Below are 16,967 nucleotides of genomic sequence, written 5' to 3' on the forward strand. Positions count from 1 at the left end.
TTCATCAAAATTTTCATAACTACAGCACTTTGTGGAAGAATTGTAGCTTTGTTGTTACAGTACTGTAGCCCAGTACTATAATGTTTTAAATACAGGATAAAAAAGAATCTTTCATTGCCTTTCTGCGTAAAATATTTCATTTTATTTGCAGGTGAAACATGGATATTCCAAAACAGTGTGGTGTATGTTGGTTGGGAAAACTTTATATTATTTCCGCAGCCATGAAGACAAGGTATTTTTTTTTTTATGTATTAAGCAATTATAAGTTACCTTGGTGAGCCATGATTTTATATCAGGTTTTATATTAAGATATATTAAGATTTTATATCTTAACCTATTTTTTTCAGAGACTTCCTTTTGTTTTATGTACTGTGTACTTTATATTTAAGTTTGTTTAAAACAAATTCCCACGTCCACACGCATAGTCTATATGTGTAAGAATATATATCCAGACATTTATTCAGATTCTCTTATTTTCAATCTACTGTAAGTTCCCAGAAATCATGTTTTCAGTAAAGTCTGTCTAGTTTCAGTCATGGAGTGAAAAGTATGCTTAACTTGATCATAGCAAGATTAGCAAGATTAATGAACTAGATTTTAATATAGCTCTGTTCTAATATAAATGCCTTTATTTCTAGTTTCCCTTGGGCCAGATAAAGCTATTAGAAGCTAAAGTTGAAGAAGTTGATCGATCCTGTGATTCAGATGAAGATTATGAAGCCAGTGGTCGTAGCTTATTATCAACACATTTTACCATTGTCATCCATCCTAAGGAACAAGCACCCACATATCTTCTAATAGGATCCAAGCATGAGAAGGTAGCAAATGTTCCATTGTCCCAAGATTTTGCAGCCAGCTTTCATTACTTACTCACAGAAAAAATACCTAAAAACCTGTATATTGAGGGGTAAAGTCACATCTGGACCAAGCTAATAAATAAAGTGGAACTTAACAGATTTAGAATAATTCTACATAATAATTTACATTAGGGGCAATTACGTCCAATGAGCATTATGCTTTCCCAAGGAGAAGTTGAAAGTTGCAGAAAGACAGAAGCCAACCAAACTATCATTTATGAAGATAGATTGTATAATTCATAACTAAGCTATTTTGGATAAAGTAGAAGCAGAATCTATACTTGGGAGTGGGTATACATGACCAGAGGAAGACAAGCTTTTTGTAACTGTGTTTTACTTTACATTTGAACAGAATGACCATGTGAGATACTAAACTTGCTAAATTATCTTAAAATGAGTTCAGACTTTTTTTATTTGGATAATTGACTAAAGTATGCCATACATTGAAAAGTTTGCAATAGTGGTGAATATCTGTTTTTAAGATTTTTAAGACTTTCTGAAATTAATTTTTTAGTTTTTATTTTCAGCAACACATTTGATGCATATATCTCTATCTAAAGTTTCCTTTCTTCTGCCATTTTATATTTTGTCCACATACATATACTTATGTGTTGATAATTAAATTGCTGTTTGGAGGGAGAGATAACAATAATATTTTCTTATCTGTCACTCAATTTTATATTTTCTTCATTGTTGCCAATTTGTTTGTACTACAAGTTGTCTAACAGATAATAATGTTGCCTGGAATATTTGTTGAGAAGATTCCATTGTTGAGAAGAAAATTCCATTAAGTTTAATTGAGCTTATTCCCATATAAATTGTATATTGAAAGACTAATCAGGATATAATTTAAAGATTTAAGCTGAAAGATTAGGTACTAGAAATTTTATTACACACTAAGAAAATGTACTTTATTTTGCATTTTGTGATGTAAATTTGTATTGGATAATCTCAGTTGAGGTTCTTGGTGGAAATAAACATAACTAATACTTTGATTAAATTGAATTGTAGAACTGTAATATATTTTTTAAATTAAAGTTATGTATAAATATTTTGATCAGCAGTTTTTCATATTTTTTAAAAAAAGAGTTTTAAGTGAAACAAATTATGTTTGATTTCATAGGATACTTGGCTTTATTATCTCACCGTTGCTGCTGGAAGCACAAATATAAATGTTGGGACAGAGTTTGAACAGCTTGTCTGCAAACTGTTAAATATTGAAGGAGAACCCAGTAAGCCAATATCTTTTCTGCTACCAATCCTTGTTATCAGGATGTACAATCGCTGCTGCTTTAAGAGTGAATGGATTCCTTAAAGCAGCAGAATCATTTTTTCAGGCTGATTAAATGAAGAGCAGAGAAGTACTTGTATGAATTTCCAAAACACTTTTTAAAATCAGTTGCAAAGTGTGTGCAGCCCCATTCGTTATTTTTTAAAAATGTCATAAATACAAGAAGACTTGTTGAAAGCCTCTATAGTACGGCTTATAAGCAACAAACTTGATTATGGAATTTTTGTCAAACTGCATAATCCTTAACTATTGCTTTAGGAAACATCAATGGCTATCAGTCAACAGCTGATGGTATCTCAGAGTCCATAGAATTAAATTGTGATGCAAGTTCCACATTGTTATCTTATATGCATGTGCAGAAAAGGAATAGAACTTGCATTGTGGCATCATGTTACTTATTCATAATTTACTCTCTTTACCTGCCCCCATGCATGTGGCAGCCATTTTCTTTAGAATTAATGTTGGATATATCTAAGTATGTATTTATAACAGTATATTAATTTTTTAGTTATTGTAAATATGTTACATAGCATAAGATGCTACATCTAGAAACATCGGGGTAATTCAACCAACTTTACTTGATGGTCTCTAATTATTCAGAATCCTGCAGATTGGAGAAAAATGCATTATTCTTTTCTATAAATCGTTTATTACAATAACAGAGGAGCATGGAGTAATATTTCTAAATGAATACTTAATATATATATATGGAATGCTGTCAGTACGTTTCTTTTAGTTTTCACATAACCATATTAGGGTTATTTAAACTGCCTTTCAAGTTAGCTGTCATAGTTTGACTTAGTAGATAATCTGCAGCCCAATTAACTAATCAAATCTTTAAACTTTTGACATTGTCAGTAGCACTGTGATATTTACTAGACAGGAGTGCAGCAGCAGCATATTAACATTTTCAGTAAAAGTGATATATTGCTCCCTAGAACTTTAAAGTAGTGCATATTAAGTTTTATCCACTTTGCAATTGAAGTAAGCATATATACTTTTGTGGGCAGTGCTCATTTGCAAGAAATAACATATAAAGTATTAAACAATGTTGTGATGAAATAGTATGACAAAAAACATGGAAATTAATTTTGTGCGCTTCAAAATAGTCTGTACTGATATAATGCTGGACTATAAGTATTTTCATAAAAATACACATATATGCTAGAGTTTATGCACATATTTGTATAACACATAAGCATGTTATCATAGCCCAAGTAATTTGTTATTTTCTTAATTCAGTTCTTCATAATCGATAGCCAGTTACTGTTGGTGATCTGGAATGTATGTGGTTCCAGTTTTTTTAAAAATGGTCATTATTCCATGAAATTGCAAATCATTCTCTCACACAAAATCTTGCCTAAACTCTTGCAAGATTCCAGGGCAAATCCCTAAAATCTTGTGATATTTCTTGATTTCAATATATATTTATGTATTAATTAATTTGGTGCACTGTTAAAGGAGATCAGCTTCTCTAAAGGATATATAGCAGTGATGGCGAACCTTTTAGAGACCGAGTGCCCAAAAACTGGCCCTGCCCCCACTCCACCCCCTAGCCTGCCTCCGCTCCACCCCCACTCCGCCTGCCCGCAGGGCCACTCACTGCCTCCAGGGCCCGCCGCAGATCGTCCAGGCAGCCCAGTAGCACCATGGCAGCCAGCCCCTCTGTCCGCCCCCGCAGCATCAACTGTGTGTGATGGGGCGTGAGGCCAGAGTCTTGTCTACGCTTGCCTGGTTGCCATGTCCTTGGCTGCGCTGCTCTGCTTGGGCCACGTTCAGGGGCGACTCTCCTCCAGGGAGGCTGATGGTGAGGAGGGGGTCACAGGGAGGCAAACTGGAGCAACGGCACGTGTGCCCACAGAGAGGGCTCTGAGTGCTGCCTCTGGCACACGTGCCATAGGTTCACCATCACTGATATGTAGCATTGATTAGAGAAAATCCAGTTTCCTTTATAAGGCAATTGTGTCAAATGACATTATTTATTTTAAGACTTTGCAAAGTTTTCCGCCAGAATACTTTATTAGGTCAATCTACTATTACTATTACTTTTACTTACGACTTTTAAGTAGTACATGGGTATGTGTGGTAATTTGTTCGGGCTCCCTTTTTAATTTCCAGCTTCTCAGATCTGGAGGCATCCCACTCTTTGTCATAGCAAAGATGGAATTACTTCTCCTCTTACAACCCTTCCATCAGAGGCTCTGCAAACAGAAGCTATAAAATTATTCAAGGTAACCATGATGCAAATTTTCCTTTTCAATAAGAACTTTTTCAGAATTTTTCCCTTAAAATATCCTGTTTAAATATTCAGTCATTTAATCATAGTAACTCGTGATGAAATCAGAGTTGATGTAGCACTTTGAAACTTAAAATACACAACTGAAGTTCATCTGTGTTATGTTTTTTTCTAGACATGCCAGTTGTTTATTAATGCTGCTGTGGATTCTCCTGCTATTGACTATCATGTGTCTTTGGCCCAAAGTGCATTGCAAGTCTGTCTCACACATACAGAGCTTCAGAATGAAATCTGTTGTCAGTTGATAAAGCAAACAAGAAGACGACAGCCACCAAATCAAATAGGACCAGTTCAGGTGCTAAGCATATTATAGCAAATATGTCACTCCTGCACTCAGGATGGATGGTATAGTTTTTTTTTAATAAAAGTGGGTACTATCATATTAGAACCCTTAAAAAATTGCAATAAAATGTGATAAAAATAGACTATTTTTACTCTCTTAATTTTATCACTTCTCTTAAATAACAATTAACCTTGATTCATCTCCAAAGACATTTCATTCCAGATACGGTAATTCCTTAATGTTACTTTCCTTTCCAGTTGTTATATACTGTTTTCTGTATTATCTGTCATTAAGCTAGAGTATAGAAAAGCTATGAAACAGCAAAATGAACTGAGCACAAATGTACTGTGTGAATTCAATACTGCCATTTAAAAATTCTTTTGACTTGAGTCTTGGTTATATTAATTCAACTTATATTACATTCATTTGAAGAATGTAATTACACTGGAAAATTTGTGATGAATTATACTGTTATATAATATGTAACAAATAGTTTTGGATTGTTAAACCAACTGACAAAACAAATATGTATTATATTTCTAAAACTAGATTTGGGAGTTTATCTGAATTTTATGGGAGTTTTCCCTTTCCCCTTTCTACTGTAGTCTCCTGTCTATTGTCTGATTTGTTTATCTTTGCTCTAATCTTACAAAAGTATACACAAAACTAATGTCTTTAAACTGGATTCTCAGTGGTTTGGTGTCTATTATTTTCATAGGCTTTGCTTGAAGACAATTTGATCCTGGGAGAAACTTGAGACAATGATTCTGCTTTTCTTTCTTGATTAGGCCTGGCAGCTTTTAGCACTCTGCGTTGGACTCTTCCTCCCACAGCACCCATTCCTTTGGTTTATCAAACTGCATTTGAAGAAGAATGCGGATTCTAGGTATATCTTATGAAGAATAGTGTCACTGAAATCTAAAAATTGCTTTTTATTATTGAAATAGAATGTAAGACAGAAACAAAACATTATCATATATAATAATTTAATTATTATTGTGACCTCAGTGAAATAATCTCGAATGCTGTCACCAGCATTCTTTTTTTTGGATTTAAAATCCAACTAGGGCTCCAAATTGGAAACTTAACAGGCTTGTTGAGGCAGGACCAGCTTATGGCTAAGGCTAAGAAGGCACTGGCCTAAGGTACGGAAGCTAAGGGTCCCCCAGTGCTTCCTCCTCTTCCAAAAACAAAGACTAATTTAAAAATGAAAATCTTTGCATTGACAGGTAGCACCATCAGTCATTGTGGCCGAGGGGTGCCATATACCCTTGAGCTGGTACAGCTTTTAAATTACTGCTTTGCATTTCACATATGTATTTCACAGCTCTGTTTTAAGAGATTAGGAAAGGTATAAAATATTTAATAATATATACCTTGAAAATTTAAATACTAGAATGAAATTTGGCTGACTTTTTCTTGACACCATTCTCTGTTAAAAGAGAGGAGACATTCAGTAAATGGTTAATCCATAGTTCACAAGAAAGATGGAGGCATTCCATTCATGTTTTGATTAAGGCTATGAACCAATAGATTTCCCAGTTTAGCTATACCTTTTGCCCTGTCTTGTAGCCTTTATGTTATTCTTTAGTTTGAACCACACATTTCTAAAAATAAATTTATTCTGACTTTTTAAATTCATAATAAAACTTGATCTCAATTCTCATTTTTCCTGCTTCGAACTAGCTTTAAAAAAAGATATACTTGTTCTCATTGCTTCAGCAAGCAAACAATTTAAAAGATAGCTTACCAAAAAAAAAAAAAAACAACAACCCCAGTTCTTTAGCACATTTGCAAAGTACTTATGGAGGATGTCCTTATGCCAGTCTGGAACGCTGTATATCAAATCTAAATTCATGTATATAATTGACAGATCTGTACTATGACATATTAAACACTCTTAAACATTAACATGACCATTTGACATCAGTTTTAAAATATAAAGCCATAAAGACTTGCTTTGTGTTTACAGGACTGAATTTGGAAAATATGCAATTTACTGTCAACGATGTGTAGAAAGAACACAACAGAATGGTGACAGAGAAGCCAGACCATCAAGAATGGAAATTTTGTCAACACTTCTAAGAAATCCCTACCATCACTCCTTGCCTTTTAGCATTCCAGTACATTTCATGAATGGCATATACCAGGTAAAATTAAGCATAAAATAATGTAACATTATAATGGGAAGGTAAAACTACAAATGCCACAGATATTTAAAGATTTCAAGGATTAATTGTCTCCTTATTGATAAACAGATAATTTTCAATCTGAATACATGTTTGTGTGTGCACATTTTTATTCATTTGACCAGATAAAATGAATATAAATTTTAATTAGAAAAACAATTTGCAGCAATTTATAATAAATTATTCATACTGGCTTTGGTCTTATGTGTATTTGTTATGGTATTGAAGGTTTCTGAATCACATTGGAGGCTAGTATGGTCTTCAGAAGACATAATGATGATTATGTGTGGTGCTTGTAGTAGGCATAATTTCTTTCTTCTGAAGCTTCCAATCAGAGCACTGGTGATATATATACTAGATCAGAATAAACATTAATAATATGGAAAATGCAATTCTAGGACTCAGCTGGTGCTATTTTGGAAAAGATGTCTCTTTCATTTACCCATATTTTTATTTTTACATTTTGTATAATTCTCCTTAGGTCTATATTTATATTTTCTGTATGATTTGGATCCATAGATGTCCATCTTAGTGGGTAGAACATCCTTGAAGCCAGTTCTCTACATGTTACTTTCATGCTTTCAGCATGATAGTTGTTACTTTAAAATCTAATATTCAAGTCTGGTGCAAAATTAATTGATGTAAAATTTATGTGGCCTGCACAGGTTGTTGGGTTTGATGCTTCCACCACGGTTGAAGAATTTTTGAACACACTTAATCAGGATACAGGAATGAGAAAACCTAAGCAATCAGGATTTGCTCTATTTACTGATGATCCTTCCGGCAAGGATATTGAACATTGTCTTCAAGGAAACATCAAGGTGAGCAACTATTTTAATGATGAAATATATGTTATTTACAGAGAAGAGAATTAAGATTGGAACTATAGTTTAATGTGTTAATTTTTTCCTTGATGCAAACAAAATAAAGTAGTTTAATAAATATGAAGATTTTTGTATTGTTCAGTTAAATTTTGTTCATAGTTTTCATAAAGTATTAAATATAATATAATTTGAAAAGACTATCTGTAAAAATGTTCAGTGCTTTCAATCTAATATGAGTATAATACTCTGTCATGGCTGTTTTGCGTGACATTGTTAAGGGCCAGTAAAACAATTCCCCCTTGTTCTTACTTTATTCTAAAAAGATGTTTAGGCAAATATCCTTTCAACACAATAAAAGAATGTTTAATCAAAATGTACAATATGGGGCAACTTATAGAATAAACATGTTCTTCATGGCTTTCCTTCTAGATCTGTGACATTATTTCTAGATGGGAGCAAGCCTCTAAAGAGCAGCATCCAGGAAAATGTGAAGGGACAAGAACAGTTAGGCTTACTTACAAAAATAGGTATAAAATAATGAATTTCTATCTATCTTCTATCACTATAAAACTTTGCACTTTTGAATAGATTACCTTGTTTTCTGCATGAAGCTAGTTTTTAAGATTCTTGACTTTGATCGGGCTTTCAGCAATATATAGTAGTTATTAAAATGTTAAAGAATGCACGTTGAAAGTGCATTATACTTCTGATCTCTTATCTCTTTTTCTCTTTGAAAAACTAGAAGGGAAGAAACAGGTCAAAAGATCTAGGAAGACCCACCAGAATCCTCCTTTCTTAGCTTGCATATCTCCTAATAAGAATGTGTAAAAATTCAGAAAGAGGAAACTAAAGGTACCATCTTAATTGGATTCCATCGGAAAAGGTCATTTCCACATTGAAAGCAACTTGTAGGCAAAGATAGTAGTACACCAAGGAGAAACAAAGAGAAACTGGTTCTCCTGTCTACAATCTTCTGGTCTTGTGTTCTGAGAAAGGAGATTTCCTGCTGAACACGGCAATTCAGATTATTATCGTAACCTTGTTTTGGATGCCTTTTTTTAATCTCATAGCCTTATTTCTTGTGATTTTCTTACTGCATGGCTACCTTATATTTTCTTTTCCTATAAAAGTTTTATAATACTGACATTTAGCTAGAGCCTGTGTGAATATCACATTAAAAAAATGTTTCTTTCATTGCATTGTGCCACTGTAGTCTTAAATTTTATCTCTTTTGATATTTCTACATAGGACATAATTTTCCATGAATTCAGTTTAAAAATGATCAGAGTTCTTTTTAGTAGTCTTTAAAATTACTAGAACTGACTTTATATATATTTCAGTACCTTATAATTTATTCCCTGCACATACTGCACATACTATGTGATTATCAGCATTTAACATATCACTGTTTTCTTTCACAGGCTCTATTTTTCAGTACAAATCCGGGGAGAGACAGAAAGAGAAAAGCTACTGTTAATGTATCAGACAAATGATCAAATTATAAATGGGTTCTTCCCCGTAAATAAAGATCTGGCACTAGAATTGGCAGCACTTCTGGCCCAGGTAATTATGTTTGTGATTTTCCAGTTGTCTGCCTTTAATGTAGATTTCTTTTATGATATAAAGCATAGATAAATCAGTTACTCTTATGTTCTGAAATGTTAGGCTATATGCATGGAATAATTCTTTATTTTATCTGAACCAAAGCCTTATCAGATTGGTGAAATTCAATATTTTATTTTCTGGTAATAGCCTAACTGTGAAAGTAAAACAGTGATGTTGGTGAATTGATCCTTAAATATCTTTCCAAATGACAGGTTTTAATGTTAATGCTAGGCAACATTTTCCAAATTTGCTACCAGTAATAAAGGTTGTCCAGTCCCACATTATGTATAGGAGGATTTAATATTTTTTGTTTGTTATTATTATAGTTTATATGCTACTCCATTTTTAGAGAATAAAATTGAAACCTTGCTTTTTATAAAATATGCTTTATGTATATTTTTTGTTAACTTAGTTTTTAATGTTTAGGGAATGTGTCAATTCTAGCAAAGATGAGAGGTATACATTAGAAAATTATCTTAGGCAAACAAAAAGAAAAAGGATTATGAAATGGGAAGGTCAGTTTGATAAGGAAAATAAGCTCCTTTTTATTATTTTATGGAGTGCTTGAGTAGTTTATGGGGAGCACTAAATTCTTTAGGCTGTTTTCAACAAACAAGAGAAAAAAATGACATTTTCCAAATAGCAAAATACTGTAATTAGGAAGAAAAAGTATTTTCCACAGAATACTTTTAATGCAGAAACATTAACATGCCATAAATTAATTTTCTGTGATGCACTTGAATATCGTTTAATATGATAAAATATATCAGTGCCTTTTGAAATAAGGCTTAAAAACAGACATAATTTGCCTTGAAAGGAAGTTTTTCTTTCATAAATAACTGGAGTGGTAGAGATGATTCAGACTGAACATTGGTATGAATAGAAGTGTGTTTCAGTCCATATCCAGACCAGTATCTCTTGACTGCTGATAGTGATTGAACTATATGGTCATGATACAAATGGCCCAGCAGTGTTTCTCTATGGATATGCAATATGTCAACATGTAGTGATCCATATGACAAATTCAATGTTTGTTGGATTTGAAAGCAATATTCTGTCTTATGTAGTCCAAGAGCAGAAGAATATTGTAGTGCCTTCATCTGAGTTTAATTCTGCATGAAGAAAATGATGGCTACTGTTCACACACACAACACAACCATACCACAAATGCAAAATGTTTATAGTTAATTCTACTAGCACTGATAATTTCTGCATCTAAAACTTTCAGCTTCTAAAAATAACTCATGGAGTTTCCAACAATTATATTTATTAGGATTATTTAAAAGATTACTGAGAACATACACATTACATTATGGACATTAGATTGTAAATGCTTAAGTATGCTGAGATACTAAGATGCTTTTGTAATCACTTTTTTCATTCACTGTTTTTTTCTTATGTTGCTTATCTACAAGGTGGAAATAGGAGATTTTGAAAGACCTTTCTCAACTCCAGCAGGTCAAGTAACTTCCCTGTCAAAATCTAATCAAAGTTTAAAACAAGTTATAGAGAAATTTTACCCCAAAAGATACAGAGATAATTGTTTAGAAGAACAGTTAAGGTATGTTATATTTTTTTAAAAGTTGTAAATAGAACTACATAAAGATCCCGTTAAATGTTGCAGTAATTTTTATTTCTTAGACAGAGACTAGACAAGTTGGATAAATTATTTTAACACAGAAATTAAATGTACATGATTGTTTTTATATTTAATATTGTTTCATTTTGTACATTTATAATAGTAATTATTGTAGAAGTTGCCTGAAATCTCAGAATATAGGATAGTAAAAGAAATAATGTTGTGCATCCAAACATGACATACCTTGTAAACTGGAAGAATACTGTACATGTGACTATCTGTTCCATTTTCTCATCATACAGAGATTCTTTTCATTTCTGTTGCCAGTAGGCTGGAAATTATCTCATACCATAATCACATTAATTAAATCCAAAATTAAAAAAGTTACAGAACAATGCTACCTCATCATATATAGATATATATACAGTGCTTTTTTTTTTGTAAGAAAAAAGGGCCGGTGTTCTGGTGCATTCTATGACAAAAAAAGCACTATATGTATGTGTGCAGATAGATAGATAGAGAGAGAGAGAGAGAGATAGATAGATATGTGTGTGTGTTTTATATATATATATATATTTTTTTTTTGTTTGTTTTCTGAGGTTTTCGCGGGTGTTTGTATGTAGGTCTTTGGTTGTTCGGGTTTTCTCCCGCGTAAAATTGGAAGTGTCTTGGCGACGTTTCGACGAAGTCCCATTCGTCATCTTCAGGCTGGTGTTTTCAGCTTCAAAGCTGAAAACACCAGCCTGAAGATGACGAATGGGACTTTGTCGAAACGTCGCCAAGACACTTCCAATTTTACGCGGGAGAAAACCCGAACAACCAAAGACCTACATATATATATATATTATATATATATATATAAACAGTCAAATAATAATTCATTTATATCATAATGTTTTATTTTGGATTTTCCCCCTCATACTTCATGTTAAAAGACAGCTTTACCAGAGATTATCAACCAAATGGATGGCTCTTCGTGGGCATACTGCTATAGATTGTGTGCGCATTTACCTTGCTGTGGTACGGAAGTGGCCTCTCTTTGGTGCCAAGCTGTTTGCAGCAAAAGTAAGTAAAATATTTTTCACTTTCTTCTTTACCAAAAAAAAATATCTTTGCCTGTACACTGTTTCTTGCACTTTATACCCTTGCCATTAAAATAATTAAAGCATTTAGTAATTAATATCTTATGTGGGTTTTATAAATGTATTGAATGGAGCAGGAAATATTCAACTGGTAAGGATCATGATCATAGTATCACATAATAAGTAGGTTCAAACTACAGAAGTCATTTAAGTCAACATTTTAATCAATTCAGGAATGACTATCTATGTTTGAAAACCTCCATTGAGGGTGAGTCCATCGTTATTCTAGGTAAACTATTTAATTGCAAAATTCAATCTAACCAGTGTAGAGTACAATTGCCCCCATGATCTCCTAATGCAATCCAGTGATATAAACAAAACTGATTACATCCTGCCTTATCTGCCCAATTCTTCAGTTTTCTTAGCAAGGTTTTTCAGAAGTGGTTTGCCATTTCTTCCTTCCTACGCTAAGAGAGAATGACAGTTAGCTTTGTACCTAAGGTGGGACAGGAAGCCAGTCTCCCAGTTTCTGGCCTGCTTCTAAATCACTACACCACACTGGCTCTCTTACCTGCACTATATAAATTATATATATAATACTATATTGTTATGATTAGACTAGAACATAAAAAGTCAAGAACCTAATTGAGCATAATAGAATATTCCAAATGCAGGAAAATCTGATTATCATAAAAGCAGAGTTGGAATAAGCCATTGAGGTTACTGAGGCAAGAATCCAAATTTGAGCATTTGTGACAAGTCATTATCTAGACTCTGCCTGAATACATCCAATAAAGGGGAACCCACCACATCTCTGTACTATTGTTTGTGTTTTCAGAGGAAACGCCTATATACTTTTGTTGCTTACCTTCAGGTAGTTTCTTTTTATGTAATAATTCATTATTTCAGTTATTAATTAAAAGTGTAGAACAGTTCATTATTGTATATAATATGATAACTCCAGCTAAGTATGTACCGTGTGTATATTTATTTTGTTGTTGTTGTTCGTTTGATTTTAGCTTTTGACAGTATCCACACCAGAGAGCACATTGATATGGCTTGCTGTTTCTGAAAATGGTATTAACATTCTTGAATACGATTCCATGGTAATGAGAAAATAGTTTGATAACTTTATAAATAAATGAATGGTATATACCTGTAAAAGTTATTTACACTATTAGACCAGCTTATATAAAATCAGAATTCAACACACTTATAACCTGTGTGCTAAAGAAAGTATCCTGTACAATTGGTTGTCATTGATTTAGCTTCTCTCTATTAGAAAATTTTCCTGAAAAGTTGCTTTTTAACTAGTACTAATATGGCAATTATAATTTTTAATATAAAGGAGGAGGTATATTCAGAATTGCAATATTGTTGTCAGTCTTTTGAGGTAGACTAGACAAGGAACCCTAATATATGAATGCTAATATATACAGTATTACAATATGACCACTCACCCCCTTTACCCTACAGAGAACTCAAGGTTAAGTCTGAGATGTTTTCTCAAATTATATTTTGGCTTTGGACTAAGATTGTTCTTATCTAACCATTGTTTTCCTATGGCTCTTCCTCCTATTCTTCAAGGTTATTGACACACCCATTACAAAAGGTTATTTCTAAAAAGTATATCTTAGACCATAATGTCAAATGCTCGTTCTAAAAAATAAGTCTCGTTGGAATGGATCTAGATTTAACCATACTTAATATAGATCAATTAAAATCAAAAAGGCTGAATTTAGTTAGATATTGTCCCCCCGCTTTCATAGGATATTCCTATAGTATGATTAAGTCAGGATCCAATCCACTGGTGCAGTGCTGGGATTCAGCCAGTTCGCACCAGTTCGGCAGAACTGGTAGCTAATTTTTTATTGCCCAGGCACAGAATGGACTTCCAGAAGCAGCATCCACACAGAGAACCGGTTGTTCACATATTTGAATCACACCACTGCACTGGTACATATATTTCAATAAACATTATGATTATATGCCGGTTTATCTATAAGCGTATTCTGTGTTTATGTGTGATAAGTATAATATGCAATTAACATGTTGCAGAGTATTTTGGTTGAATTGATTCTGTATTGGTCACTTTAGTAAAAATGTTTAGAATGCAATCCTGACAGATTATTACTGAAATGAAACATTCCCTTATAATCATTCTAAAAGCTATATAATTTCAAAGCCATGTCTATTAAAATAAGTAGAAATTATTTTCCCTCTTTATTTCTTTTCCCTCTCTTGCATGGAACATCATTTCTATTGGACTTTTAAGCGGTTAATACTGACATATTTATATAAGAACCTAGTGACTTTTGGAGGTTATCAAGAAGACTTTATGTTGGTGGTAAATAACATGAGTACAGAAGAGAAGCATACTGAAAAACTCTTGTTTACTTTTGCCAAACCAAAGGTTAGTATATTAACCAAAATTGTTTACCAGCTTTAAATGACATTGCATATGTAGAACAAACGTAGACATCTAACACCCATAGAAATCTCCCTGCTTAATTGACTTTTGTTTTTCAAAATGCTTTTCATCTAACATGTAAGATTGGCATGGTTCAAAATAAACCATTGGCACCATTTTATCTTCAAGAACTTCTCTAGTTTCCAGATGGGTCTCATAGATATTTAGATGGCTGAAACTAATCCTTTGCTTAAACCTAAACAAAATATAAAGGTAAGTGGAAGGGTTGTAAAAAGCATGCAGGAAGCACTAGGATTAGCCTTTTATTAAATGTGTGTTTTGTGATAGGCTACAATCATTATGACAGCAATATATAAAGTTAAATGAGAAAAGATAGAATCAAGAATGTTTAGAAAAATATCCTCAAACAGATTCTGAGTTGTCTTCTCCCTCACAGTATTTAATATAAAAATCTTTTTGACCTATAACAGTGTTGCCTGATCTTTATTGAACTATCATTTTCATAATGCTAGAAGCATGTTTTCCAAATAGGTGAAGGCATTTCCAAGAAGAAGAGTTAATGCTGTTTCTGTAGCTAGTTACATCATCTGGCACAAAGGCACCATATCCTCTCTTTCATATCCTTTGATTGATGGACACACTTTGACAACAATATTATTAAATGCATTGGAGAAAGCTTTGAATTGGAACTTAAAGACACTCTACTTTTTGCCCCCAATTCAGTATAGTCCAATTAAACAATAAAGGTCTATTAAAGGTGTTCTCAATGTATCATTATTAACTGCATGCATTTTATTTCAGATCCTTGAGATTACTCTACTTATTGCCAGCTATATTAACAATTTTCATCAACAGAAGAAGATAGTTCATGAATTTTCTGCTCCACAATCAAGAAATCCAAAATCTAATGATATAGAATGTCATTCATTTTTACTGCAAAACAGGCCAACCAAAGGACCTACTTTATTATGAAAAGTTCAAATATCTATGAATAGTGATGCTAAATATATGTCACTTATATTAGGTTATTATTTTGAAAGAGCAGTCTGTTGTAAATTAGAAATTAACAATATCTGTTGCACGTTTATTCTTCTACCAAGCTTGGGACTCTCAGATGTGAACTGTAAAAATTCAGATGACCCCTAGATAATATAGAAGAATGATCCTTTCTGCCTTGGCAGCTATCTGGATTTTTGCATCCTAGAGGTAGTAGTCCTAGCTGAAAGCTGTGGTACGGGAGAAATTGTATTTTTCTTCATAACTATTAGAATATACAAAGTACAAAATAATATATATATAGTATATGGTAATCCAAATAGAATTATTCTGAATAAACACTGTGAATTGGGTAACAAAAAATAATCAGAAGTTGGAGAAATAATAAAGGAAACATTGGAGAAATAATAATAATCTTTCAATACAAAGATTCATACAAGACCTCTGTTTTACTCTTTTTTTCTAAATTCTTTCATTTTTTTCTAAATCACTCCTAGACTTAGAACTTTTAAAAAATGTGACTGCATCCACATATCATACTAAACCATCTCTTGTTTAAATATGACAGAATTCTTGGACTGAATATAATAATTATAATTCTTTAACCAGGTCATAGTTTGTTTCTTCTCATTTAACTGCACATTTACTAGATGTGTGTTGTTAGATTAAGAATTTGGCAAGGCAGAAAACATATTAGGAACAACCCAGATTGTGGGAAGCCTTCCATGACTCATCGTTATAATGATTAAGCCAACAGCAAATAGTTGTTTCAAACTGTAATTTACTTCTTTAAAACAAGTTAATGGTTTATTTTCTGATCCTATTTGCATATCACTTTAAGCTAAAAACAAGTAATTATAGGTTGGAATGATATGTGAATATAGTATGCATACAATAACTCATTTAGGGTGAAAGAGTGCTCCGTCATGAAGATGTATGCTTTCAGTCTTAATTGATCTAGACATAACCTTCTGTAAGCTATTTATTGAGAAAACTGTTTAGCATTGAAATACCTGATAAAACTTCATAAAAAAATCTTATTATTTCATTTTGGTACATTCAAACACATCTCTTTCCACCATTTTTTCCTTCTGTTCTCCTTTATTGGCTTTCAACTCTCAGGATAGAAGTTTTGCTTTAGGGACAATATCTGTTGTCAGTACTGTAAAATACTATTTAATTGTTACACCTGCAAATTAACATAATGTTATATCATTTAGTGATGAACATACATGTATAAATGTAGTTTTAGTTTTGTTTAAACAATGTTACTCATAAATTAATTCTAATTGAATTTATAAACAATACTGTTTAAACAAAAGACAACTCTGTCTGAGTAGTTTAATATTAGTTAACAGTACAGGACTACATGTACAATTATTAACAGTTTAAAGCAGAAATGCACAATTCTTAAGACACATAGGATCCATTTTGCTTTTTTCTGAATGCAAAAAAGTACACTTTGAATTCAAGATAACTGATACAAAAATCAACTCTTTATTACCATTTCCATTTTTTATTTGTGTAGCAGATA

The 16,967-nt window shown here is 32.5% G+C and overlaps 1 protein-coding gene across 3 annotated transcripts in view; it reads left to right on the plus strand.

Annotated features, from left to right (window-relative positions):
• The window catches only part of PLEKHH2 (pleckstrin homology, MyTH4 and FERM domain containing H2), a 53,839-nt gene extending 37,371 nt beyond the window's left edge, over positions 1-16,468 (plus strand). For 2 of the 3 annotated variants that reach the window (XM_039357743.1, XM_039357742.1), the window contains exons 16-30: positions 152-232; positions 639-818; positions 1,981-2,089; positions 4,267-4,379; positions 4,560-4,739; positions 5,516-5,613; positions 6,700-6,877; positions 7,582-7,737; positions 8,170-8,267; positions 9,162-9,303; positions 10,761-10,906; positions 11,860-11,989; positions 13,026-13,112; positions 14,282-14,419; positions 15,239-16,468. In XM_039357743.1, coding sequence (XP_039213677.1) covers positions 152-232; positions 639-818; positions 1,981-2,089; positions 4,267-4,379; positions 4,560-4,739; positions 5,516-5,613; positions 6,700-6,877; positions 7,582-7,737; positions 8,170-8,267; positions 9,162-9,303; positions 10,761-10,906; positions 11,860-11,989; positions 13,026-13,112; positions 14,282-14,419; positions 15,239-15,409 — 2,007 coding nt within the window. In that variant the 3' untranslated portion in view covers positions 15,410-16,468. Of the gene's footprint in view, positions 1-151; positions 233-638; positions 819-1,980; positions 2,090-4,266; positions 4,380-4,559; positions 4,740-5,515; positions 5,614-6,699; positions 6,878-7,581; positions 7,738-8,169; positions 8,268-8,482; positions 8,593-9,161; positions 9,304-10,760; positions 10,907-11,859; positions 11,990-13,025; positions 13,113-14,281; positions 14,420-15,238 lie in introns of those variants that run through there. The other variant, XR_005558470.1, reaches the window with a different exon arrangement.
• Positions 16,469-16,967: the final 499 nt, after the last annotated feature.

The sequence above is a fragment of the Crotalus tigris genome, unplaced genomic scaffold (genome assembly GCF_016545835.1).
Source record: "Crotalus tigris isolate CLP2741 ecotype Arizona unplaced genomic scaffold, ASM1654583v1 scf7180000018941.1685476, whole genome shotgun sequence".
Lineage (NCBI taxonomy): Eukaryota > Metazoa > Chordata > Lepidosauria > Squamata > Viperidae > Crotalus > Crotalus tigris.